At 40.5% G+C, this 25,891-nt stretch overlaps 1 protein-coding gene across 3 annotated transcripts in view; it reads left to right on the top strand.

Moving 5' to 3' along the window:
• The window catches only part of BRINP3 (BMP/retinoic acid inducible neural specific 3), a 251,515-nt gene that overhangs the window by 176,753 nt on the left and 48,871 nt on the right, over positions 1-25,891 (top strand). For all 3 annotated transcript variants that reach the window (XM_001516327.5, XM_029081388.2, XM_029081389.2), the window contains exon 7: positions 17,831-18,053. In XM_001516327.5, coding sequence (XP_001516377.4) covers positions 17,831-18,053 — 223 coding nt within the window. The remainder of the gene's footprint in view (positions 1-17,830; positions 18,054-25,891) is intronic.

Here is a 25,891-nt window from a genome sequence, read left to right as displayed (position 1 = left end):
ATGTAGACCTCACAGTCTAAAGAGGGGGGAGAACAGGTATTGAATCCCCATTTTATAGACGAAGAAACTGAGGCGCTGAGAAGTGAAATAACTTGCCTAAAGTCACACAACTGACAAGTGGCCCACTGGGAATAGAACTCAGGTCCCTTAATTCCCAGGCCCACACTCTTTCCATTGGGCCATGCTTTTATACCCAGTGATAATTTTCAGTGTATTTCTAGGGGTGCATTGTGAAAAATGAAAACAGTTTCATCAGAGTAGGGAAACATTTTACAATTGAATTACTATCATGATCATTCTCTGGACCTCATTATTTTCTCTATCTGAATTTTAGGAAATGCCCCAGTGGACTGTTAATCATGAATTCTGATAGTCTCAGATGAAATACAAAGAATTGTTTTGCAAGCTTCCCAGTAGAAAACCTTATCTATTCAGCAACCCTTAACAACATTGCTTTAACTTCCCAAGCAGTTTTGAATTGAGCACCAACTTTGCAACTTTTCTAAGACATGAAAATATTTCCTAAAGGGAATCTAGTTTGGTTGGAAAGCAACTGCTAAGCAATTGATTTTTTAAAATAATTAAGGTTGTAAATTGAATCCCTTTTAAACTCATGATACCATAGCTGGATTTAATCTCAAGATATATTTTAAAAGAATTTTACGGTGAATCAAGAGTTGGTTGCAATTGCAAAGTTGTAGGAATCCTTAATAGCTGAATAACCAAATACTGTATGCCTGCCTTTTAATATATCATTACATATTAGCCATTTCTGTAACTTTCCAAAATTAACGAACACTATTAGTGGAGGAGTAACATGTAGAGTTGACACTCCCAGAAATTTATTATTATTTTTTATTATAATCTAGCAAGTTGCAAAGACCCAAACTGTTTTGAAATTGTACCTGAGCTTTAAGTCTTGTGCCATTTCAGGATTTATTTCTTGTCTAGGAGAGGGAAAACTTCCCTTTCCCTTTTTTACTTAAGAATTCTAGTACAGTGCTGTAAACACAAGCCCTCAACAAATGCTAAATATAATGTTGAAATATTAAACAGGGATATTATAAGTGGTCTAGTCTGTCTATGACATTTCACAATAACTGCAAAGGTGACTAAGAAGGCATTTCATAAATTCACTTAAAAAAGCATAAATCTTTCCCTTTAGCGCATCTAAATTCAAAATTCAACTTAAAGCGAAGAAGGTGTTAAAATACATCAAAAATACAGGAACCTTCAATTTTCAGACATTTGCATTCCAATGTCAAACCTGAGGACCCATATAAGCTTGATGATAGGATTATACAAATGCCACATTAAGGATTCAACGAACAGTTGAATTTTAGAATGATTTGAAAGCAGGATCATCATATTCAACTTTACTGGTAACAAAAGCCAGAGCTCGATCAATTCTTAGAGAGCAGGTAGTAACCTAGTTGCCTGCTAAATTGCTAAGTGAAATGTGCCATCATTACACCAAAAGTTCTTCCTTTGGGATAAGGAACAGGAACCAGGGCTGCTGCTTGTTGTTATGGAGGGAGGAAAGGTCTTCTTGTTACCATTTGGAGCAGTGGATCGACTGGAAAGATGAGGTCTGAGTGGGGCTAGTTAAAGGTAATGGAAGGTAGGAGCTACAAAGTGGGGAAGTCTGGAATATCTTCAGAGTTAATAATCTTGGTATTTGTTAAGCGCTTACTAGGTGCCGAGCACTGTTCTAAGCGCTGGGGTAGACATAGGGGAATCAGGTTGTCCCACGTGGGGCTCACAGTCTTAATCCCCATTTTACAGATGAGGGAACTGAGGCCCAGAGAAGTTAAGTGACTTGCCCACAGTCACACAGCCGACAAGTGGCAGAGCTGGGATTCGAACTCATGAGCCCTGACTCCAAAGCCCGTGCTCTTTCCACTGAGCCACGCTGCTTCTACTTAATATTTGTCTTGTCTTATGCTGTTGAGTCGGCCCCGACCCTTAGTGACACCATGGACACATCTCTCCCAGAATGCCCCACCTCCATCTGCAATCGCTCTTGAAGTGTATCCATAGAGTTTTCAGAGTTAATCTTCAAAGTTAACATTTAAGGGTATCACTATGGATTTATTAGAAAATGTCATCATAAAGAATGAAGATGCTATGTCCCACTGAGCTATCATTTTCATAATCAGTTTATTAGTAATGCTGCAACAGGATAAAGACAACATAGCTGGATTTACCTACATTAATTTACGTAAAGTGTATTTTGTTTATTTACTTGGTATGTCAGCTAAGAAGACCTTTCAGGTAATTTTCTGGGGACTTTGGAGATAATTAAATTTAATAGTGTATCTTTTTTATTGATTATTTTAAATCAACCCAGTAAACCCTCCTCTATGATGCCAGAAAATTGTTAATCCAGATTATCACCTGGATATAATCCTTTATTGAAGTATAAGGCCCCTTTTTCCTTAAGTGTATTGAAGAACAGAAACAATTTTCTTTGAGCTTCAGAATCTTAGGACAATGTAGCTTGGATGTTTCAAAAGATGAATGTGAATTCTATCCATCTATTACTCGAGGTCCATGATAATGCATTTCAATAACATGCTTATTCCCAGACAACCAGCCTCTTAGAAATTCCACAAGATAGCTCGTAATGGCAGCTGAATATTTTTGGCAGTATCAACTTGGAAAAGGCAGGGAAGAATGGAACCCACTCCAGGAAGATGTGTCTGGTGTCTGACTAGTGAATGAATTTCTTCCACTACTGCAGGGGAATGAAAGAAAAAAACAAAGAGGAAATATTCCAAAGCCAAGGCTTCAAGATAACTTGTTAATATATTCCAACATGTTATTTGCACCCAAAGAAATAACTAGTACGGTCTGCTGAATTATTTATTCTAAACCATCTGCTTATTGCTTATCATATCTTTGATTCATAGAAATATATTATGGCCTTCAGTGTTAGCTGCAGTCATTTCGAGATCAGCAGCTGTTTTCTTATCAACAATCCATATTGAAGCTGTGCAGACTAAATTGGTACATTTCATTGATGTCTCCAGGGTCCTGGGTGAATTAATATGTTTAAGCAATATACTCCTTGAAAACATGTACTTAAGTGACTTCTCTCAGCTATCATTTGAACAATAGTACTCGGAAAGAGCCTAACACATTTTCTCTGGAAACAAAGCAGTTTTGGCCTGGATTCATACTATTCTTCAGTGGCATAAAACCCATAATCGTTACCATATGGCACCATTAAAAAGCTGTACTAATCAATAGGTTTTCTGAGTCAGTGTAACTTTCCAAGTAGTATTTACACATTCATGTGGAGAGCTGCAATACTGTTTGGGATAATAAACTTTTATCCTACAATAATTTCAATTAAGCTTGTTGAAGATCATCAATAAATAAGAATTCCGATTTACAGATGCAAAAATGAGGATATGAATGTGGCCCCTTGGTTCACACCAGAAATGGTTATAACATTTAGCACATGTGACTCCCCTGTGCTCTCTATAGCTGTGTGTAATTTGGATGTCAACCGTAGGATGGTTGTGATGTCAGTTCAGTTACGGATTTCCAAACAATTGAAGCCTCTTGCCAAGATACAAAGTCTGTAAGCTCTCTAGACTGTAGCCTCATTGTGGGCAGATAATTTGTTTCTTATAGTGTGCTATACTCTTCCAAGTGCTTAGTATAATGCTTTTCAGGCAGTAAGTGCTTTTAAGTACGATTTAATGAATGAATGAAAGAATCCAAAGGAGGGGGTACAGGTTCCATGGTATAAGGTCACCTAAGAAGATCTCTCAGGTAATTTTCTGGGAACTTTGGAGATAATTAAATTTAATAGTGGTCTTTTTTATTGATTATTTTAAATCAACCCCATAAACCCTCTTCTATGATGCCAGAAAATTGTTAAACTAGATTATCACCTGGATATACTCCTTAATTGAAGTATAAAACCCCTTTTTCCATTACTGTATTGAAGAATAAAAACAATTTTCTTTGAGCCTCAGAATCTTAGGACAATGTAGCTTGGATGTTTCAAAAGATGAATGTGAATTCTATCCATCTATTACTCGAGGTACATGATAATGCATTTCAATAATATGCCTATTCCCAGACAACCAGCTTCTTGATTCCACAAGATAGCTCGTCCATGGCCGCTGAATATTTTTGGCAATGTCAATTTGGAAAAGGCAGGGAAGAATGAAACACATTTCAGGAACTGGTGACACTGATATGAGGCAGGAGGGTTAGAGAAGATGATATCGTCAGCTTTCTCCTTCCCTCCCTCACACCACAGGAGCAGAAATTTGTCTATAATCAATCAATCAATCCCAAGAAGTAGTATGGCCTAGCAGGAAGAGTCAGAAGCCTGGGAGTCAGATAAACTGGGTTCTATTTCTGCCGTTTGCTTGTTGCGTAACCTTGGGCAAATCACTCGACTTCTCTGTGTCTGTTTCCTCTTCTGCAAAATGGATTTTGCATGGGCCTTTGAGTCACAAAGGCCTGGGTTCTAATCCCAGTTCTACCACTTGTCGGCTGTGTGAATTTGGACAAGTCACTTCATTTTTCTGTGCCACAGTTACTTAATTCTATATAATGGGGATTAAGACTGTGAGCGCCATGAGAGACAGGGACCGTGTCCAACACGATTTGCTTGTATCTACCCAAGAGCTTAGTACAGTGCCTGGCACATAAACGCTTAACAAATACCACAATTATTATTATAATCAATATTTTTAGTCCCTCCTACTTAATGTGCCCAAGTCAGGCAAAGACTGTGTCCAACCTAATTCATTTTACCTACCCCAGCACTTAAAGTGTTTGGCACTTAGTAAGTGCTTAACAAATAAAATAATAATTTAAAAAATATTTATTGAGCACTTACTATATGCAGACCTCTCTTCTAAGTGCTTAGTAGAGTATGGTAAAGTTAGGAGACATGATCCCTGACCTCAGAGAGCTTACATTCTAGCCAAGGAGAAAGGCATTGAAATTTGTACCAATCTAGATATTTCATGGATTTGCTCCTTCTCAGGACTAAGTGAAGAGGAGAAGAGAGGATGAGCCAGAATAAGTAGCTGAGAGTAAGGTCAGAAGAGGGATAGGAAGCACTGAACCTGGTTGAGAGTCTTTTACCTATTGAGGCTGGCCAGTGACTTAAAACTCAGTCCTGTCAGATTTGAGAAGCAGCATGGCTCAATGGAAAGAGCACGGGCTTGGGAGTCAGAGGATGTGGGTTCTAATCCTGGCTCTGCCACTTGTCTGCTGTGTGACCTTGGTCAAGTCACTTCACTTCTCTGTGCCTCAGTTACCTCATCTGCAAAAATGGGGATTAAAAAATGTGAGCCCCACATGGGACAATCTGATTATCCTGTATCTACCCCAGTGCTCAGAACAGTGCTCTTCACATAGTAAGCACTTAAACAAATACCATAACCAACACACAAATGCCATAATTATTTGGATGGGTCTGAATGTTATTCCCCTGGCCACCGTTCTTAGGATCAACAGGATTTCAGAATTTGTGGCTATTTGAAACCTTTTTGATGAAGCCTAACCACACTTTTCATTTTCAATCATCCACATAGGCAGGTTCTACCAACATCAAAAAGGCAACTTGAACACAGAGGACAACTACATTACTGCTAGGCCCTGGTTAGCATTTTTAAAGGGTTCCATGAAAATTGTGTCTGAAGCAAAAGGGTGCTGAATGATATGTAGTTTCCTAAAGAAAATAACTAAATGACTGTGTTCTTGAGGTCACACAAAATTGATCGAAACAGTAGAGATATGCTAAAACCAGCCGCAGAAGCAATATAAATGGAGTTATATAATCAAAGCTCAATACAAATATATACTATTAATTAAACATGATTAATTATCTTGTGTAAGGTTATAGTTTTTTAAGATTCTTCCCTTATGCCCTCGACCCATAGAGACACCTATGATATAATAATACATTTATCCATTTTTCTGCTCTCTGTTCCTGAGACGAATCACTTCTTGTAGGTCTCAGTCCTACTTTTGTAAGCTGATTGCTTCTGCAATCTTTTCATGTAGGAGAAGGGCTCACTTGATCTATGAGGACACAATATCGGATCTTGATAGGATTCATTATAATTGAATTGGAAGAGTTACTGAATTTCCATTTTGAATAACGGGAACAAAAGTCACTTATTAGATGAGATGGCTTTTGAGCAGAACTTGCCTCATCTGATTATACTAGAACCATTAGTATTTCAGAAATGGAATCAATTTCTATGTAAGACAAGATTTGTAATACCTTTCAATTGTACTGAAATGCTAGATTGCAAGCTGCTCCATTAGATTGTAAACTGTTTAAGGACAGGGACTGTGTCTTCTAATTCTGTATTTTCACAAGTGTTTAATACAGATGCTCTATAAACACTGTTGATCCATTAATTGACACAAATTCGGAGCAACTTTCAAGTAGGTTCCTATAATTTTAAAGCACTTTTTAATAACTGAAAGTTAAAAAAAAAAATGATATCCCATAATAGCAGCTAGAACCGAATACCCAGAACCTCTCCAATTCGTCGAGGAGCACTGAAAGTAACAGGATAAAAAAGCTCAGCCTTAGGGGAACTCATGTAATTATTGTTTTCTGTATTGTGTCACAAGAGTATTAATTTGAGTTCCAGTAATTAACTTCCTATGTGGTTGTCAGAAACTTTAATCAATAGTAAGAACAGATACACCAAGCTGTCATTGTTTCTATGACCGATATCTCCTCCTCACCCCTGTGGAGGTGTTTCGGCTTTAATAAAATGAACAGGTGCAATGAAAGTGTTTCTTCGGAAAGCCGGTAGCTGAATCAGTTCGTCCCGTAGTCCAGAAGTTAAGATGGGGCCAATCAGGACCTTGGAATATAATCGCCTCATTTTCAGCCTTAAATGCATTATGTACCTCCTGCTAGCACCACACCTGGCAAATCAACTTACTAAAGTTATGAAAGGTAGAGAATGTGCTGAGATATTTTGAATCTTATGCTGACATGGTAATAAAGGAAGGAGTAGGGGACGGATGATCCAATTTTACTGATGTCTACTTTGTGCAGATTATAATGTTATCTCACCAAGTAGAGAATCAATTCTCACTCTTGGGAATGCCTATATCATTCTAATGTTGTGGAACTCACTGAACCTAAAGATGTCAACTGCCGTTGTCGTATTTTTTCTCATGACTCATAAAAATCACTTCCCATGTTATATCCCAACATCAATCTGATTTATTGTTCGTTTTGGCAAAAAAAATGTAATAATGGAAATAGATTATTCGACCTAACTCCACCCAATCCTCTTTTGTTGCTTAAGCAATGTTTATGCAGAAAAAAGTGTAAATACATTTTACCAGTGATCTCTAAACCCATCAAAAGTTGTCAATGTAGTCTACTTAAAAAATGAGAACTTTGAAAGATAACTTGAACATTAAATCAAGAGTATAAATTATTTCAATCACCATAAAATGAAACATTAAGAAAATCTCTTAAATTAGCTCCAACTTCTAGGCTGTAAACTTTTCCCTCTAAGCTGTAGGGTAAGCTCCTTGTGGGCAGGGATTGTGTCTATCAACTCTGTTGTATGGTACTCTCCCAAGCATGTAGTACAGTTCTCTGCACTAGGCAAGTGCTCAGTAAATACCATTGATTGGTTGTTCGAACTATTCTCCTTTATGGCCCCACAGGTATCTTTGTAGAGGGAAAATAACGGAGGGCCCACTTTTGGGTACATGCTGTGTGCCTGGTGTGTAACCCTACACCCTTAACCTGATATCACCATCCAGCTCTCACCCCATAACTCTTCTATTATGCCAGTACACATTCTTTGATTAGGACGTTTATTCTTGCTTCCTCCAATTTTTCTCCTCTATCTCCTTCCTTGACCTTCACCAATCCAGGTTCGGTTCTCTCCTCTCCACTCCACTGAAACCACTAACCCTTTTTCACCACTTATCTCCTTCTCACCAGATCTGAAAGCATCCACCCTGTCTCCTAATTCTCCTTAATCTCTTGGCTGTGTGAGACGCCCTGGGCCAATGCTTTCTCATAGAAAACCTCTGTCTTCTCCTTGTCTCTTCTTAACACTCTGATCATTCTTTCTTGGTCTCTTTCTCCAGAATTTCCTCTGCCTCCTATTCCCTCACTGTGGTTGACATTCAAGGCTCAGTTCTGGGTTCCCTTCTTTTCTCTAGGTACACTCCCTCCCCTGGGGAGCTCATTCACTCTCATGACTTCTCTGCCACTTCTCCAAGATTGACTCCCCTGTCTGCCTGGCTAGCCTCAACCTTTCCCTGTCTCTGCAGTCTTGCATCTCTTCTTGATGGCAGAATGTCTCCACGGATGTCGTATCTGCACCTCAAATTCAATCTGACAAAAACTAAATTTGCCATCTTTCCACCTGAATTATCTCTTTCTCTTTGCTTTCCCCATACTGTTTTCTGCAAGACCAGTCAGACCCCTTCACTTATTCCCACGATTTTGGCACTATCCCCTCCCCTCACCTCTCTCTCTTTTTCTCTCTCCCCCCTTCAATTCCCATTTTCAATTCCCAGAGAAGCAGCGTGGCTCAGTGGAAAGAGCACGGACTTTGGAGTCAGGGCTCATGAGTTCAAATCCCAGCTCTGCCACTTGTCGGCTGTGTGACTGTGGGCAAGTCACTTAACTTCTCTGTGCCTCAGTTCCCTCATCTGTAAAATGGGGATTAAGACTGTGAGCCCCACGTGGGACAACCTGATTCCCCTATGTCTACCCCAGCGCTTAGAACAGTGCTCGGCACATAGTAAGCGCTTAACAAATACCAACATTATTATTATTATTATCATTTTGAATCTCTAACCAAATGCCAGTAATTTTTATTCATCACGTGACTGTCAACTCTGTTACATCATACTCTCGTAATTACAGAGCTCTGCACACAGTAAGTGCTCAGTAAATACCATTGATGATGATGATAGCTGCTCCAAAATATGTTCTTTCTACTTCATACAAAGTGCTCCTCTGCTGGTCCAAGCACTTGCCATGCTCTGACTTGACTAAGTATGAAGGACAAGGATAAGAGAGATAGATAGCTAGATACAAAACAGATAGATAGCTAGATACAAAATTATCCACGTTCATTATGTTAAAAATATTATGTTTCACAAATTCCTACACTGTATATATATTATATATGGTAGAACAATTTCTGCAAATGAACAAAAGCATCTTCTATCAAATTTGATTGCTTCCATTAGTTCTGATGAAATATATGTTGTTTGAAATGGAGCATCCATATTTTAAAGTGAATTCAATTCTGGATCAGGAGCAACTAAAATTCACTAGACAGAACATAAAAATAAACGTATTTTCATTTTACTACTTTGTTTTTCCCAATATTTGACGGATGACCGGCTATTTTTAGACTGTGTGGCTTTTTATAAATCACTTTAATAATGTTTGCACATATTGAAGCTGCATTTTATTGACCATTTATTTGGTAACGTGAAATATTGGCTCCCTTGCAGATCAATCCCTCAGATAACAATTTTGGTAGCTTTGCAATTTGTGATTTCAATTTAATATTGCCAGTGGTGTTGGACTTGCTATTACTTTTATGGCTGGGATTACAATCGAAAACATTGTTGTAGGAAGGAAGTGATATGGCTATGATTTTATTATTAGAAATCACAGCCAGGAGTATAAACAACGGGTCAGTTATGGCCAGCCAAGTTGATCCTTTGTGTCAGGTTTCTCAGAGCTACTGTGCTCCAGGATGGCAGCAGGATGGTTACAGAAATCCTGCCCCTACCAATGTTATAATGAAAGGAAAGCTTCGAGGATGATCTTGTTCCAAGGAAGTCAAAAATAGTCACTTACTAGAGTTAATCTCTCTCCCACCCCCACTTCAGAGATCCAGATCATCAGAATTTGAAATAGCTGAATTAATGACAAGAGGAAAAGCATTTCTCCTTGATTCTTAAACTTGTTTCCTGTCACAGTGATTTCTTTGCTTCCCTGTTAAATAAGTAATAGGACGAGCCCGACAGTTGTTGGTGAATGACATTGTGGCTTCATGGGGCAGGTGATGCAAATTCTCACCCACTAAGCTCACTGTAAGTAGGGAACATGGCCATCAATTCTATTGTACTGTACTCTCCCAAGCTCTTAGGATAGTGTTCTGCACACATTAAGTGCTCAGTAAATACCACTGATGATTAGTGCATGTTTGCTCACATCTATCAGTGTTGTCCTCATAGCATGTATGTGTACATATCAGTATTGTTTCAACGCTAAGCTCTAGACTGTAAGCTCCTCTGGACTGTAAGATTGTTGTGGGCAGGGCATGTGTCTTTTATATTGTTATATTTTACTCTCCCCAAGCACTTAGTAAAGTGCTCTGCACACAGTAAGTGCTCAATAAATATGATTGAATGACTGTTTCCCCATACCTGCAATTTATTTTAGCTTCTCTCTCCCTCCCTGGACTCTTCCAAGCTCTTAGTACAGTGCTCTGCACAGAGTAAGTACTTCATGAATACTACTGACAAATTAACAAGTTTGGAAATATACAAAATAGGTGACTCTTTGTGGGCAAAGATGGTATTTTCTTTCTTAGACCCGACTCCATAACTTTTAGGGAAGCGAAGGTAACCATAAAAAGCCTGGATCACCTCTTGGTGTCAGTTAGGGAGCAGATTTAGAGCCAAGGTGGTGGATCCATCTTTTGCACCACAATTTTTAACTTAAAAGGAGGTTGTCGATTGACAAGATTGCTGCCACTATCCCCACCCTCGCCATCGTGCTCCTCTTCCATCTCCTGGGAGATGGGAATGGATAAGTAGGTGGGACAGAACTGACTGGGTACCTTAAAATCACTGGGAAGGGGTTTCTGTTTGATGCAGGGAAGGAATGTGATAAATATGATCGACTGAGAAGCGTGGACAACAATTGGAGGTTTGGGAGGAGTGTGGAGATACGTAGAATGATGTAAGCTCGTTGAGGGCAGGGAATCCGTCTACCGACTCTGTTTTACTGTATTCTCTCAAACACTTAGTACACTGTGCTGCACATGGTGCTCAGTAAATATGATTAATTGATTAATTGTTTTAGTAAAGTGATCCAGGCAGAAGATTGAAAGATGGACTTGGGCAGGAGAATAATGAATGGGGCTCCGTGACCTGTCATGTTCTGTAAGGATTGTCTCCCATCCCAATCGCTGCCTGAACCGTGGTTTTCAGTCTAGATTTGGAAGGTCATCCTGATGCTAAAGTACTGCATTTGCTCTGGGGAAAACTGGGAGATGCCATAGCGCCTATGTCCTTTCAGTGTCCCCAGAAGGAAATGGACTGAGGAGGATGGAGGAAGGGAAAACAGTTAATAACCAGAGCAGGCTTTCAGCTGGGGCAATTTTCCACTATTTCTCCACTTTCCCATCATCCCCTACCTGTCCTTTCCCTGCTGCCGCAGCCTTGCTGGAACTTTTGCTATTTTTTTTTTTGAGAATCTTTCTGGGACAATCTGCCAATTTGGGACCATCCCAGCTAAAGCAGGATGAGATCAGCCTCCTAATGAGGAAAACGAGGACATGTCCAACACTGCAAGCCACGAGCAGGGTAGGGCATCACAGTTTAGGTGCTTTAGATGGTATTCTCCCTGGAGTCGTGAACCAGGTTAAATAACCTCTTAAGCTCCTCAGTCACAGATTCTGCTTTTAGATAATTAATTTTCTTTTTCATACATCTGCACTTTATTTTACTCATCTGTTTAGTTCCCAAGAAATATTTCTTAAATATTGAAATTCCATTGATTCTGACCCTGTTCTTCTGGAATTCATGGGAAGATGACCCCTTGAATCCTCCCTATGCTTTTCCTACAGCTGTTAAAGGAGAGGAGTTTTTGATCTAAAGTAAGTTTTATCCCCACTGGGGGTGACAAATCCTCTTCTGAGCTGAAAGCAAGGGAAATGTGCAGGAGGATCAGGGAGTGAGTGTGGCAGGATATGGGCTGGTTGAAAAGGAAAGGAGAGAGAGGCAGTCTCTGATCTCCAGTTGATTTCATTCATTCATTCAATCGTATTCATTGAGCCCTTACTGTGTGCAGAGCACTGTACTAAGCACTTGGAAACTACAATTCAGCAACAAATAGAGACAATCCCTGCCCACACCAGGCTCACAGTCAAGAAGGGAAATTTAAAGAGACACTTGGAGAACGATGGGATTGGTTCAGTCATGGGACACCTAAATTTAGTAATAATCACTGTGGTATTTGAAATACTTACTATATGCCAAGAACAAGCACAATTCCTGTCCCATGGAGGCCTCACAGTCGAAGGGGTAAGGAGGGCAGCTAACTGATCCCCATGTTATGCCTTAGGAAAGGGGCACAGGGAATAATAATGGTGATGGCATTTGTTAAGAACTGAAGCACTGAAGTCGATACAAGTTAAGTGACTTGCCCAGGGCTACACACAGGGCAATTGGTAGAGCTGAGATTTGATTCCATATGTCCTGATTCCAAGCCCTGTATTGTTTCCAGTTGACAACCCTACTACATTAAAAACACCATAGAGATGCAAAGTCAAACCTTCTATTGAGAAAACCTAAACACTCCATTATTAAAATGAGATGTTCTCCTTAATATACACTTCATGGAAATACAGAAGGAATTAATGATGGCATCTGTTAAGTGTTACTGTGTGTCAAGAACTGTTTGAAGCACTGCGGTAGATAAAAGATCATCAGGTTGGACACAGTCCCTGCCCCACAAGAGCTCTCAGTCTTAATCCCCATTTTACAGATGAGGTAACTGAGGCACAGAGAAGTAAAGTGACTTGCCCAAGGTCACACAGCAGACAAGTGGCAGAGATGGGATTAGAATCCAGATCCTTCCGACTCTCAGGCCTGTGCTCTATCCACTAGGTTAGGTTATGCTAGTTTTTTTTTTAAAAAAAATTCTCTAAATTTTCCTTTTTATTCATAATAACAATAATACTAATAATACTTTCGATAGCTCAATATATGCCAAGTACTGTGCTAAATGATAGGATGGAACAACATAATCAGACCGAACATCCCTGTCCCACACCAGGCTCACAGTACAAGAGGGAAGGGGAAAAAGGGTATTTTAAGCTTCATTTTACAGATGAGGAAGCTGAGTCACAGGAGATATCAAACAACTTGCCCAAGTCACACAGCAGATATGTAGTGGACCCAAACTGAAGCCTGTTAATTCTGATTCCGTCATGTGCTCTCTTCTTTTTTTTATTGATGAATTATTTTTTGGAAACAACCATTAATGGAAAAGTGGGTCAGCATCCGGGATGTTTTGAAGAAAAGTGAAGAATATCTCTAAATTCATAATGGTGCAGCATCATCAATGCCTTAAATCCTTATACTGTGTTATTCTATAGCATCTAATTACAAGAGATCTCTCTCCTTCTCCGCAGTGACATTTCCTCCTACCTTCAGGATATCTCTACCTGGATGACCCAATGATACCTCAAACTAAACATGACCCACACAGAACTCCTTATCTTCCCACCCAAACCCTATCGTTCCTCTGCCTTTCCCATCACTGTAGAGGGCACCACCATCCTTCCCGTCTCACAAGCCCCTAACTCTGGCTTTATCCTTAATTTCTCTGACTCATTCAACCCACATATTCAATCTCTTATCACATCCTGTCAGTTGTACCCTCACAACATCACTATACCCAGTCCATTGAATGGATCATTTTTCTAAAAAAAACAATACTTAGGGCACATATCCCCAAGCCTAAAGTTAAGCAGCATGTCCAAGTGAAAAAAAAAATGCATGGGCCTGGGAGGCAGAGGACCTGGGATCTAATCCCAGCTCCTCCTCTTATCTGCTGTGTGGCCTTGGGCAAGTCACTTAACATCTTTGTGACTCGGTTGTCTCATCTGTAAAATGGAGATGGAGACTGTTAGCCCCATGTGGGACATGGATTGTGTTCAACTGGATTATTTGTCCACACCTGTGCTTAGAACAGTGCCTGGCACATAGTAAGCACTTAAAAATACCATAAAAAAGAGAACCTCCCGAGTGGTTGTTCATCCACCACTGCATCAAATGGAAACTCCTTACCAATCCTGTAAAGGAAACAATCAACTTTCCTCCTCCTTTACCTCACTGATCTCCTACTACAGGCCAGCCTGCACACTTGGCTCCTCTAGCACCAGCATCCTCACTCTGTTCTGATCTTGTCTCTCTCATCTCGATCCCTTTCCCACATCCTCCTCCTGGCATGCGACTCCCTCTCCCCATCCTAAATAATACCAAAGATATAAAGGTCACATCTCTTCCAAGAGGCTTTTTCCAGATTAAGCTCTCTTTTCCCCAACTCCCTCACACTTCTATGTCACCTATGCACTTGGGTCTATAATAATGATAATGGTATTCATTAAGTGCTTACTATGTGCCGAGCACCATTCTAAGCGCTGGGGTAGATACAATGTGATCAGGTTGTCCCACATGGGACATTTTACAGATTTTACTCTCTGGACCTTTGGACCTTTCATTCTCCCCATCCTCAGCCCCATAAAATGTACATACCCATAAATTATGGATTTATATTCATTCATTCATTCATTCAATAGTATTTATTGAGCGCTTACTATGTGCAGAGCACTGTACTAAGCGCTTGGGATGAACAAGTCGGCAACAGATAGAGACAGTCCCTGCCGTTTGACGGGCTTACAGTCTAATCGGGGGAGACGGACAGACAAGAACAATGGCACTAAACAGCGTCAAGGGGAAGAACATCTCGTAAAAACAATGGCAACTAAATAGAATCAAGGCGATGTACAATTCATTAACAAAATAAATAGGGTAACGAAAATATATACAGTTGAGCGGACGAGTACAGTGCTGTGGGGATGGGAAGGGAGAGGTGGAGGAGCAGAGGGAAAAGGGGAAAATGAGGCTTTAGCTGCGGAGAGGTAAAGGGGGGATGGCAGAGGGAGTAGAGGGGGAAGAGGAGCTCAGTCTGGGAAGGCCTCTTGGAGGAGGTGATTTTTAAGTAAGGTTTTGAAGAGGGAAAGAGAATCAGTTTGGCGGAGGTGAGGAGGGAGGGCGTTCCAGGACCGCGGGAGGACGTGACCCAGGGGTCGACGGCGGGATAGGCGAGACCGAGGGACGGCGAGGAGGTGGGCGGCAGAGGAGCGGAGCGTGCGGGGTGGGCGGTAGAAAGAGAGAAGGGAGGAGAGGTAGGAAGGGGCAAGGTGATGGAGAGCCTTGAAGCCTAGAGTGAGGAGTTTTTGTTTGGAGCGGAGGTCGATAGGCAACCACTGGAGTTGTTTAAGAAGGGGAGTGACATGCCCAGATCGTTTCTGCAGGAAGATGAGCCGGGCAGCGGAGTGAAGAATAGACCGGAGCGGGGCGAGAGAGGAGGAAGGGAGGTCAGAGAGAAGGCTGACACAGTAGTCTAGCCGGGATATAACGAGAGCCCGTAATAGTAAGGTAGCCGTTTGGGTGGAGAGGAAAGGGCGGATCTTGGCGATATTGTAGAGGTGAAACCGGCAGGTCTCGGTAACGGATAGGATGTGTGGGGTGAACGAGAGGGACGAGTCAAGGATGACACCGAGATTGCGGGCCTGCGGGACGGGAAGGATGGTCGTGCCATCCACGGTGATGGAGAAGTCTGGGAGTGGACCGGGCTTGGGAGGGAAGATGAGGAGCTCAGTCTTGCTCATGTTGAGTTTTAGGTGGCGGGCCGACATCCAGGTGGAGACGTCCCGGAGGCAGGAGGAGATGCGAGCCTGAAGGGAGGGGGAGAGGACCGGGGCGGAGATGTAGATCTGCGTGTCATCTGCGTAGAGATGGTAGTCAAAGCCGTGAGAGCGGATGAGTTCACCGAGGGAGTGAGTGTAAATGGAGAACAGAAGAGGGCCAAGAACTGACCCTTGAGGAACTCCAACAGTTAAAGGATGGGAGGGGGAGGAGGGTCCAGCGTAGGAGACCGAGAATGATCGGCCAGAGAGGTAAGAGGAGAACCAGGAGAGGACAGAGTCCGTGAAGCCAAGGTGAGATAAGGTATGGAGGAGGAGGGGATGGTCGACAGTGTCAAAGGCAGCAGAGAGGTCAAGGAGGATCAGAATGGAGTAGGAGCCATTGGATTTGGCAAGAAGGAGGTCAATATTAATGTCTGTCTCCCCCTCTAGACTGTAAGCTCACTGTGGGCAGCAAAAGTGTCTACCAACTGTTGTATTGTACTCTCCCAAGTGCATAGTACAGTGCTCTGCACACAGTAAGTACTCAATAACTTCCATTGATTGATTGCTCAAGACAAGTGCTTAAACAACTAGGGAATAAATTAGTATTTACAAACATTGCTCCAGGTTTATCATCCATTTTTCTTTTGTTTTTAAATGGTATCAGTTAAGCACTTACTACGTGCCAGTCACTGTACTAAGTACTGGGGTAGATACCAGCTAATCAGGTTGGACACAGTCCCTGTCCCGCCTAGGGCTCACAGCTTTAATCCTCATTTTACAGATGAGGTAACTGAGGGACAAAGAAGTTAAGTGACTTGCCCAGAGTCACACAGCATCCATTCCTACCAGACAACAAATGAAACATAAATTTAACCTCTCAGATTATTCATTTATTCATTTTTACACTCTTTAGTTTTTCATGCCTTTGAGACTGTTTAATAGCAGTTAAACTATGTGGATATCTAATGAAACCTTTGTGGTTGTTAAAGCAAGAACTTGTGGTACATGGATCATGTATTATGAAAATTAAATGAATGGCATTAAATGGTAACTAAGGAGAATCTCAAATATCCTTTTGCATCAGGTTAATTTTGTTTTAGGTTCAGTGTTGAAATTGTAGCCTCACTTTGCACTTCTACAGTTGATTAATTAGTTAGCCACTTGAACACAAGCTAATTACATGCTAATAATTACATAAAACAGGAAACCTGATGGATAGCCTTCTTTAATTCTAGTCTTCATGATGGGCTTCTGTAGAAATATTTCCCGATACATTTTGTTATTTAGATTGGTTTGTAATGGCAGTTTGGGTTGTTTGCTTCAAATGAATATAGAATTAATTAGAATGTTTAAAAATATTCCAGGGAAAGCTTTCTTTTTACTTCAGAAATGATGAATAGAGTTGCATTTTTGAAACAATAGTCATATTTTATATATGGTTTTACTGACACGTTTTGAAGGGTTTTGCTGAGTAGGTGGCACTAAAAAAAAATTATTGGTAGGTTTAAGGGGTGAAAAATAGGCAAATTTGCATTCTTGTGCCATCATTTCATGATGAAAAGAGAAAAACAAAGCATATATTTGGCAACACTTTAGGACTTTCAGATTCCCTGTCCAGGTCCTTCCATTTTGAGAGAATGATTTTAAAGAAACAGATGTAAAAAATCCATGAAATAGCAACAGATCTTGCACTTAACTTTTTACATGGTTTAAAATACTCTTATAAGCAATTCCGGATCAAACTATTGTTTTTTAGTGTATGTGAAGTTTGTTGGAAGGGCTCTGTGTTAATAATAACAATAATAATAATAATAATAATAATTGGCTTATTATGTGCAGAGCACTGTTCTAAGCGCTGGGAGAGATGCAAGGTCATCAGGTTGTCCCACGTGAAGCTCACAGTTAATCCCTATTTTAAAGATGAGGTAACAGAGGCACAGAGAAGTTAAATGACTTGCCCACAGTCACACAGCTGACAAGTGGCAAAGCTGGGATTTGAACCCATGACCTCTGATTCCCAAGCCCGTGCTCTTTCCACTGAGCCACGCTGCTTCTCCTTGTTAGGTACCTACTTGTTAGGTAAATCAAGTGTTGAATTTTTACTTTTTTTTTTTTTGCAGATGAATTCAAGTTATTTATGAAAAGGCTACCTATGACTTATTTCCTCAACACATCCAGCATAATGCATTTGTGGACAATGGATTCTAATTTCCAGCGTCGATACGAGCAGTTGGAGAACAGCATGAAACAACTTTTCCTAAAGGCACAGAAAATTGTACACAAGCTCTTTAGCCTTAGTAAGAGGTGCCATAAGCAACCTCTCATCAGCCTGCCAAGACAAAGGTAAGACACAATGTGACCAAATGAGAAAACTGAGACATTGTTTTGACACTGAAAATGATTTCAGAATACACAGAAGCCTTTCTAACCTCAGTGGCAAATCGACTAAAATCTGTCTTGCTAGCGCTTCCGAATTGTTCTTCTCAGCCTTTCCCCTAAGTGATAGTGATGATGGAGGGAAAGAAAAAAAATCTATCACCCATTTTGTCAAAATCAGTGGAACATAGTATTATGCCTCTGTGATTTGCCAACAGTAAGTGAGCGGTGCAAAATGAGCATTTCAGAGCTCCGTAAGTTATTTTAATATACAATGCTAAAGCTGTACTTTCACCGTCGTTACAGAGAATAACTTAGTCTTATTGTATCTGAGCACCTACTAGGAAGCAGGCACTCTACCAAGCACCGGAGTAGATGCAAAATAATCAGAGTGGGCACAGGCTGTGTTCTACAAGGGACGCATGCTCTTAATCCCCATTTTACAGATGAGGTAACTGAGGCACAGAGTATTCACGTGACCTGCCCCAGGTCACACAGCAGACAAGTGGCAGAGACACTTTTCTCCCAGACCTGGACTGTTTCCCAAGATCCCCTAGAAGTCATACTTTTAAGAGTCACTGACAGATGTGTTGGGAGATGCAATGCTTCCAGGTGAAGAGATAGAAGGAGGATTTCATGTGTTTGCCTCGGACTTTGATTTGAACCTTTTAGGACTTGCCTTGGGCTGGTCCTCTTCAATAGTTGGACCAAATGGGGAACTGTCTTAGTCTTACTACCCTCAGAAGCTCTTCTAGAAATATTCTTCCGTCTTGATCTGCTGTTACCTTTACACCCCAGTAAAAATCCCGCTGCCCATGTGATGCTAGGGGGAGGACATGAATATTAATGGAAGCAGTATTGATATTAATACACCTGCTCCTGGAAAGTTTGAAAGGTGCGAACTGTGTTCTGAAGAGGGTCTTAGGATTCCACTTCCTGGGATCCCCTAAAATGATCATAAATGGCTTTGTCCATTTTGGAAAAGGAATTCAGCAGAAAAGACTTGCAAGATGTTAATAAGACAACGGTTGTGTATTGTACTTTCGATGATTCTGAGTACCGGGCTCTGCACAGCATAAACATTCACTTTATACTACTGATTGCTTGATTGATCGGTTGGAAGCCTCACTTAAAGAAGGATACTGGGGCATGACTTTGACACAGTACCAATCTGAAAATAGCATCAGAAGTCCTCAATAGGGGAAAGGCAAATATAATCAAAAGGATTATTAAAGGAAATGGTACATCTAAAATTGAATCCAGAGCTAACAAATGCACGAAGTTTGATAACTAACACTACAAAGCTTAGCTTTGTTATGTGGCATATGTTCTGATCCCTTCATAGAACAAGTGTAGGAGTTTCTCTCTTTCATTCCCTCTTTTTCCTTCTCCCTGTGCTTGTCTTGTCCCATATCCAGCCTCTGAATCATTTTCCTATCATTTTTAAGTTTGCTAGCAAAAAGTAGCACCAAGCACAGTGAAGAAAAGGGATAAGCCATAGAAAGGTTAAAATGGATTTGTGGGTACAGCGGGGGTCACATTGAAGACACTGAAAATGGGGATAAATGTAACAGTGTTGAGGGTGAGGAAAGGTTAAGAGTTGAGAGGGGAAAGATGGGGAGTACAGAAGTTCAGGGAGGGTAGGAAGGCACTGGGGTGAGGTTTGACTTATGTGGTGGCCAGCTGAAGACACTTAAGAGGCACATTAGTTAATCATTTGATCAATAAATAGTATTTGAATGCTTGCTCTGTGCAGCACAGGGTCCTAAATTATTGGGAGAATACAATCACCCTCATTGAGGTGACAGTCAACCTTACAACACAGTGGAAAACGAAAGTTGCCATACCATTTCCTCCTTTTAGAGCCAGTTACTGCAGCTGCTGCCTGGAGCATTTTGGAAACAAGAAACATCAAAAATTAAGATTCTTTAGTGACTTCATCACAGTTCTATCATCCAATAGGGCCACTCTGGCCTCTCACTCCCTTTCGCTTCCAGCCGCCTTCTTTGGCGTGTTTACTGCTCTCCCCACCCTAGATCCATATCACCCTTAGCCACTCCTAAGAACAATGACAATGGTTATTTGTTAAAGGCTTACTGTGTGTCAGGCACTGTACTTAAAACTGGGATGGATACAAGCAAATCTGGTTGAATACAGACCCTTGCCCTCTGTAGGGTTCATTGTCTCAATCTCCATTTTACAGAAGACGTAGATGATGCACAGAAAAGTTAAGTGACTTGCCCAAGGTCACACAGCAGACAAATGGCGAGGCTGGGATTAGAACCCACGACCTTCTGACTCTCAGGCCCGGACTCTATCCACTGTGCCTTGCTGCTACTTGTCTTATGAGCGCGTGTGCAATATTTACTGTGCTATTCAGGGAGTTGTGATGCCAGCTGAATATCATAGCAATGTGAATATCAGGGTCAACTTTAGCGTGCCCCTGACAAATCCTTCCCTTCTTCTCTTCCCCTTTGGCTTGGGCATTTCTACAAGGAGGCTTCCTGGAAAATATTTTTCAGTTGACCCTCAGGTCAAAAATCCATCCACTATTTTGTTGCTGATCAAGAGAGCAACAAATGGGAGTTTACCAAGTCACAGCTTCAGGGACTCATTCAAATAACCATTTGGCTGCTTCAGCAGTGAAACGGAATCTGTGTGGAGCTCTGTGGCTCTTGGAATTTTTGAGCTTCTGTTCACTGATAATCACCATGAAACTCAGAAGAAAGCTGAGTAGTACCCATCGATGAATTTAAACAGGGACTGAATATCATGGATCAGAGATTGTCAACCTGTCATGATTGAATGCACACTGGTTAAATGGAAAACATTTCTGCTTCCCTTACTTAAGAGCGTATTGACTGTTTTGAATTTTCTAAACAGCAGTCCTCCAACTTATGACAATTGATTCCTGTTTCCTGAAAACTACATCATGGAATAGCAATGTGGCCTAGTCGATAGAGCACAGGCCTAAGAGTCAAAGGGGCCTGGGTTCTAATCCCAGCTCCACCACTTCTCCGCTGGGTGACCTTGGGCAATTCACTTAACTCCTCTGCACCTCAGTAACCTCATCTGTAAAATGGGGACTAAGACTGTGAACTCCATTTGGGACATGGACTGTGTCCAACCTGATTAGCTTGCAGCTACCATAGTGCTTAGGAGAGTGTCTGGAATGCAGTAAGGGCTTAATACCATAAAAAGTCAAAACACTAGGGCAGAGCCAGTTTTTCCTTAGGAACAATTCCTGGAAGATCGGTTCCCTATTTTTACCCCAAATCCCTAGGATTGTGTATTCAGTCAATCAATAATAATAATAAATAATAAAGCAAGATTAATGCATTTAGGCTGTCAGGGTAGTCCCACGGTAGGGATGCCGAAAGAATTTTCATCAAATGCAACAGTTTCTGTGTCAACATTCCTGGTGATATCCCCATGTTCCTGTCCCAACTCACCAGCCCTCTCGTTACCCTCCTCCTGCTCCTCCTCCTCTTCCTCATGGATTTAGCCTTTGAAATTGGTACCCCATTTATATATCCGTAACCCCCAAGTTATTGCCATGAACAAGGGCAGTGCTGTAAAGTTGAAACTGATATGTTTTAAATTTAGAAAGGGAAATGTTTTGTGGAGTGATCTCTGTAAGGCAAATGCAGTTAAAGTTCACTTTGTGCAAATTTACCGATACTGAACTAGACAAATATTACCATTCAAAATGTCAAAACTTCTATTTTGTACTAGTATACTCAACTAGCTACATATTGATTTTCTTAACTCTGAGAAGAATGCTTAAGTTTTTAAAAGTCATGAAAGAGCTAGAATGAGAGTTTTACCTTCTGTCTCATCAGTCAGTAATTCTGGTGAAATACAATATCTTTGGAAAGAAAACTTCTAGATATCAACTATGGGTACACATTTTCAAAATTTTTTTCTAAAAAAAATTATACATAGTAACTTTAATCTGACTTTTCAATGTAAGTACATGTAAATAAGTTAGAAAAGCTTCCTTTAGTCACCCTGGTCAGTAATAGGAATCTATTTCAATTTTCACCAGCATGCATCAAAACATCACAGTTGAATTAAATCAAAAAATCTAAATAAAGGGGTGATTTACTACCCAGTACAGTGCTGAAAAACTCCTTCTGTCATGCAATTTCTAAGTGAAAGAATATCAGAGATCTCCCTTGATTTCTTTGCTTTATTACTGTACTTTTCAGATTTTATTCTTTGCATGTTTTATCATTATTATTATAAGCTGTAATGGAACCTAAATAATTTTCTGCTTTGTTTTGCTTCAAAAACTTTAAGGAAGAATTCTATTTATTCTTATATATTAGGAATGCAAAAATATTCTGAGAAAAAAATGATGGGTTTATTTGATTTGTTAGGCAACTCCCTCTCAGATTTGGGTATCCCCAAATGCTCACAGCACAGACAAAAAGAAATATCATGTAGCAACTTTTCCAAGTCGGAAAAACAATTACTTCTTTTGTGGAAGGAGCAAAGTATAAAGACCACTACACACTACGGAATATTCATAGATTTCCCTTTTGTTATCATCAGTGTGTGGCACTCAACCATTTTTAATCAGCTCTGCAGAACAGCCATTGCCATCAATCAATCATATTTCAAACAATCACATCTACTGGGGGCTTACTTTATGCAGTGTCATCTACTGTTTCCCTGAAAAATGACTATGACACAATGTCCTGGTTGAATTGGGGGTTCATTTTGGAATCCTTATTTGGATTTATATTATCCTTATATTTTGCATTCCTTATATGTTTAATCAGTTACGTTAGCAAATGATAATCAGATCCCCAGTAGATGGCCTACTCCTGCAACACATCAGTAACCATTAAGATAAATGACAGCAGGAATTTTTCTAGTGAGAATAATATACATCACAATCAAGTGTGTTACATTTTCCATTAAGTCAAGCAGTAATGGTTATTCCTGTGTGGAAAAACCCTGAGTTCACTGGAAAGAGAACTCTTGTACAACTGAATTTCTCTGTGTCCAAAATCTCTCCTTCCTTCCTAGGCTCCGCTGCTTCTAATATGATGCATGGTTGCAATCTGCTCCCTTTCGTCAACCTTGTCCAGAGGAGACTGTGACCATTTCCTGCCTTTATTTTTATATTTTGTTTCCTTTGCCGTCATCTAGTCCCTTTTTGTTTCCAACCCATAGCGACTCCATGGACATATCTGTCCCAGAACACCCCACCTTCACCTGCGATCATTCTGGTGGTGTATCCACAGAATTTCCTCGGTAAAAATATGGACATGGTTTACCATTGTCTCCTTCTGACATTACCATCATTGAACATTATCATAAGGAAACTTGCATCTAAGCTTCGTGCTGATAGCAAACCAATTCTATAAAAAGTCTACTCTTGTGGTGAATATTGGCGAGTTAGGTTGTGGAGTTTTAGAGGATCCACCATATATTCCCTGCCCCATTATATTTTGTTGTATGTGAACAAGTCTACAAGTCTATAACCCCATGCTGGGCAGAGAATGTGTCCGTTTATCGTTATACTGTACTCTCCCAAGTGCTTATTGTAGTGCTCGACACACAAGTGCTTAATAAATATGATTGACTGACAAGTCCAATACAATGGAAGAAAAATTCTGTGTTACTAGTACGGTGTGGTAAACCCCACCACAGGAAGAGATCTAGCATTATGATTCTTCTAAGAAACTAGCTCAGTTTTTTCCTGATAATTTTACAGATGCAAAGAAATTAAAGTACTGAGAGGCTAAGCGGCTTCTTTAACTCTGAGAACAAAACCATCTCACCGGAGAGTTGAAACTCAAGCTTTTGAGCTGGAGTATTGTGATAATCCAATCCACCAATCAATGCTGAATATATTAAAGCTTTCAGGATTGTGCTGAGGAAGGATGCCTTTGTTGTAAGATTTCTGGGCTATGAATTTTGTTACAAAACATATTTTACGTGTGTTGACATAAATTATTGCCATCTGCATGTACCCATGGATGGCAGGGATTCATATACTGATATACTAGGAGATGTGAAAAGGTAGTCAAATGAGTTATAAAAATCAACATGCTGGGGGTGTCTGTGGCTGCCTTTTAGATGACATTTTTCTAGTGACCTGTTGCATGTTATAATAGTTTGATTTGTGGGTTTTCATCGGAGAAAGAGTTAGCAGCCTTCCCTCCTGCATAGTCAAAGAGCAGTTCAAAGAGCAGTGTCCTCTTGTGCATTTTTGTTGCTGCTTAACACAATGGGAGAATTGTTCTGTTGCTGCTAGCAGCTCATGCTCTGCTCCAAGAAAGGGCTCTGTGCTAGAAAATGCATTTAGAAAAGTCAGGATTCACCTGTAGTCATGGCCCTAGAATCGTTGAAATAAATCCCAATCCACCCATCAGTAGAATTTGTTGAGTATTCATATGGCGTGGAGCACTGTACTGACCACTTGGGAGAGTATGGCAGATTTAAGAGTGACTAGAGTTAGGGTTCAGGTTAAGTCATGGATCTCACAGTCAGCTTCAAGAAGGAGGATGGAAAGTTATTACAGTTGGAATGACCTCCTTGAGTGTAGTTAAGGTTGGGAGTCAGCAAAAAAAGAGATCATCCCCAACTTCTCTATTGAGTTACCCAGGTTAGCGTTCTATGCAATCCCCTTTAGAGTAACAAGTTCAGGGGTTTTTATTTGGCAGAGTTAAAGGAGACAGAGAGAGAGAATATCTTTTTCTCACCTTATATCTTGCCTGTGGTAGCCTAAATAATATAATCATCAGTCAATCAACCAATCATATTTACTGAGAAATTATTGCGTGCAGAGGCCTGTTCTAATCACAGTGTTGAGACAGTACAATATAACAGAATTGGTAAATACATTCCATACCCCCAACCAGTTTACAATCTAGAGGATTTTCTGCGTCCTTGAACTAACCAGTAGTTACCATAATTGTAGGGGTGGGATGATGTAAAAGAGATTTAAGAAAGTTTTTACAGGCCCCTGATCAAATAATTAATGCACCAGTGGCAATTAGGAGATGGTTAGGACTGGAGAGAAGCTCCCTCTAGATTGTAAGCTCCTTGGATGCAGGGAAAATGTCTACCAGTGCTCTCCCAAGCACTTAATATAGAGGCAAGCTCTCAATAAATACTATCCAGTGATCGATTGTTTTCTCTTTTTCAATCCTGGATGCACATCCTTTGGAATTGATTGTGTTTTTCTCCTTCCCTCTTTCTTATGCTTCCCAAAAGATATGTATCTTCTTAAAGTATTTGAGAAGGAAGATGGTGATCAGATGTCCAACCCAAAAATGACACCAATTATTTCTGTTACCCTTCCATATAGCCTTACAACTCTATTTTATCCCCGCTATGGTCCAGTACCTCAAACAAATGCCGCATTCTAGGGATGAGCCTGTTGGGTTTTTTTTAAAAGGAGCAAAATTATACCTTTTGCTTGATGTCCAATCCTTTTCCTGTCGCTCAATGGTTGGCTACCCTGCTTCCACATATTCTAAAGGCGATTTAAAAATACAATCAGAAATGACTCAAGGATCTCCTTCCTGAGTCATGACTAATAGCCCAGAACCTGTCTTTGTGTAATTGTAATTTGGCTTATTTTCTCTTACATTAGTTACATTGAAGCTCATCTGCCATTTTTGGCCATCCCTTAGCTTCCGGAGTTGGTCTTACAGTTTATTAATAATAGGAATAATAATAATAACAATAATAGTGGGATTTGTTGAGCACTTTCTATGTGGCAGGCACTGTACTAAGCGCTGGGGTTGATACAAGCAAATCCAGATGGACACAGTCCCTGTCCC

This window comes from Ornithorhynchus anatinus, chromosome 16 (assembly GCF_004115215.2).
Source record: "Ornithorhynchus anatinus isolate Pmale09 chromosome 16, mOrnAna1.pri.v4, whole genome shotgun sequence".
In the NCBI taxonomy this organism is placed as follows: Eukaryota; Metazoa; Chordata; class Mammalia; order Monotremata; family Ornithorhynchidae; genus Ornithorhynchus; species Ornithorhynchus anatinus.
Note: the sequence above shows the minus strand (reverse complement) of the source record. Positions and strands in the feature narration are given on the sequence as shown.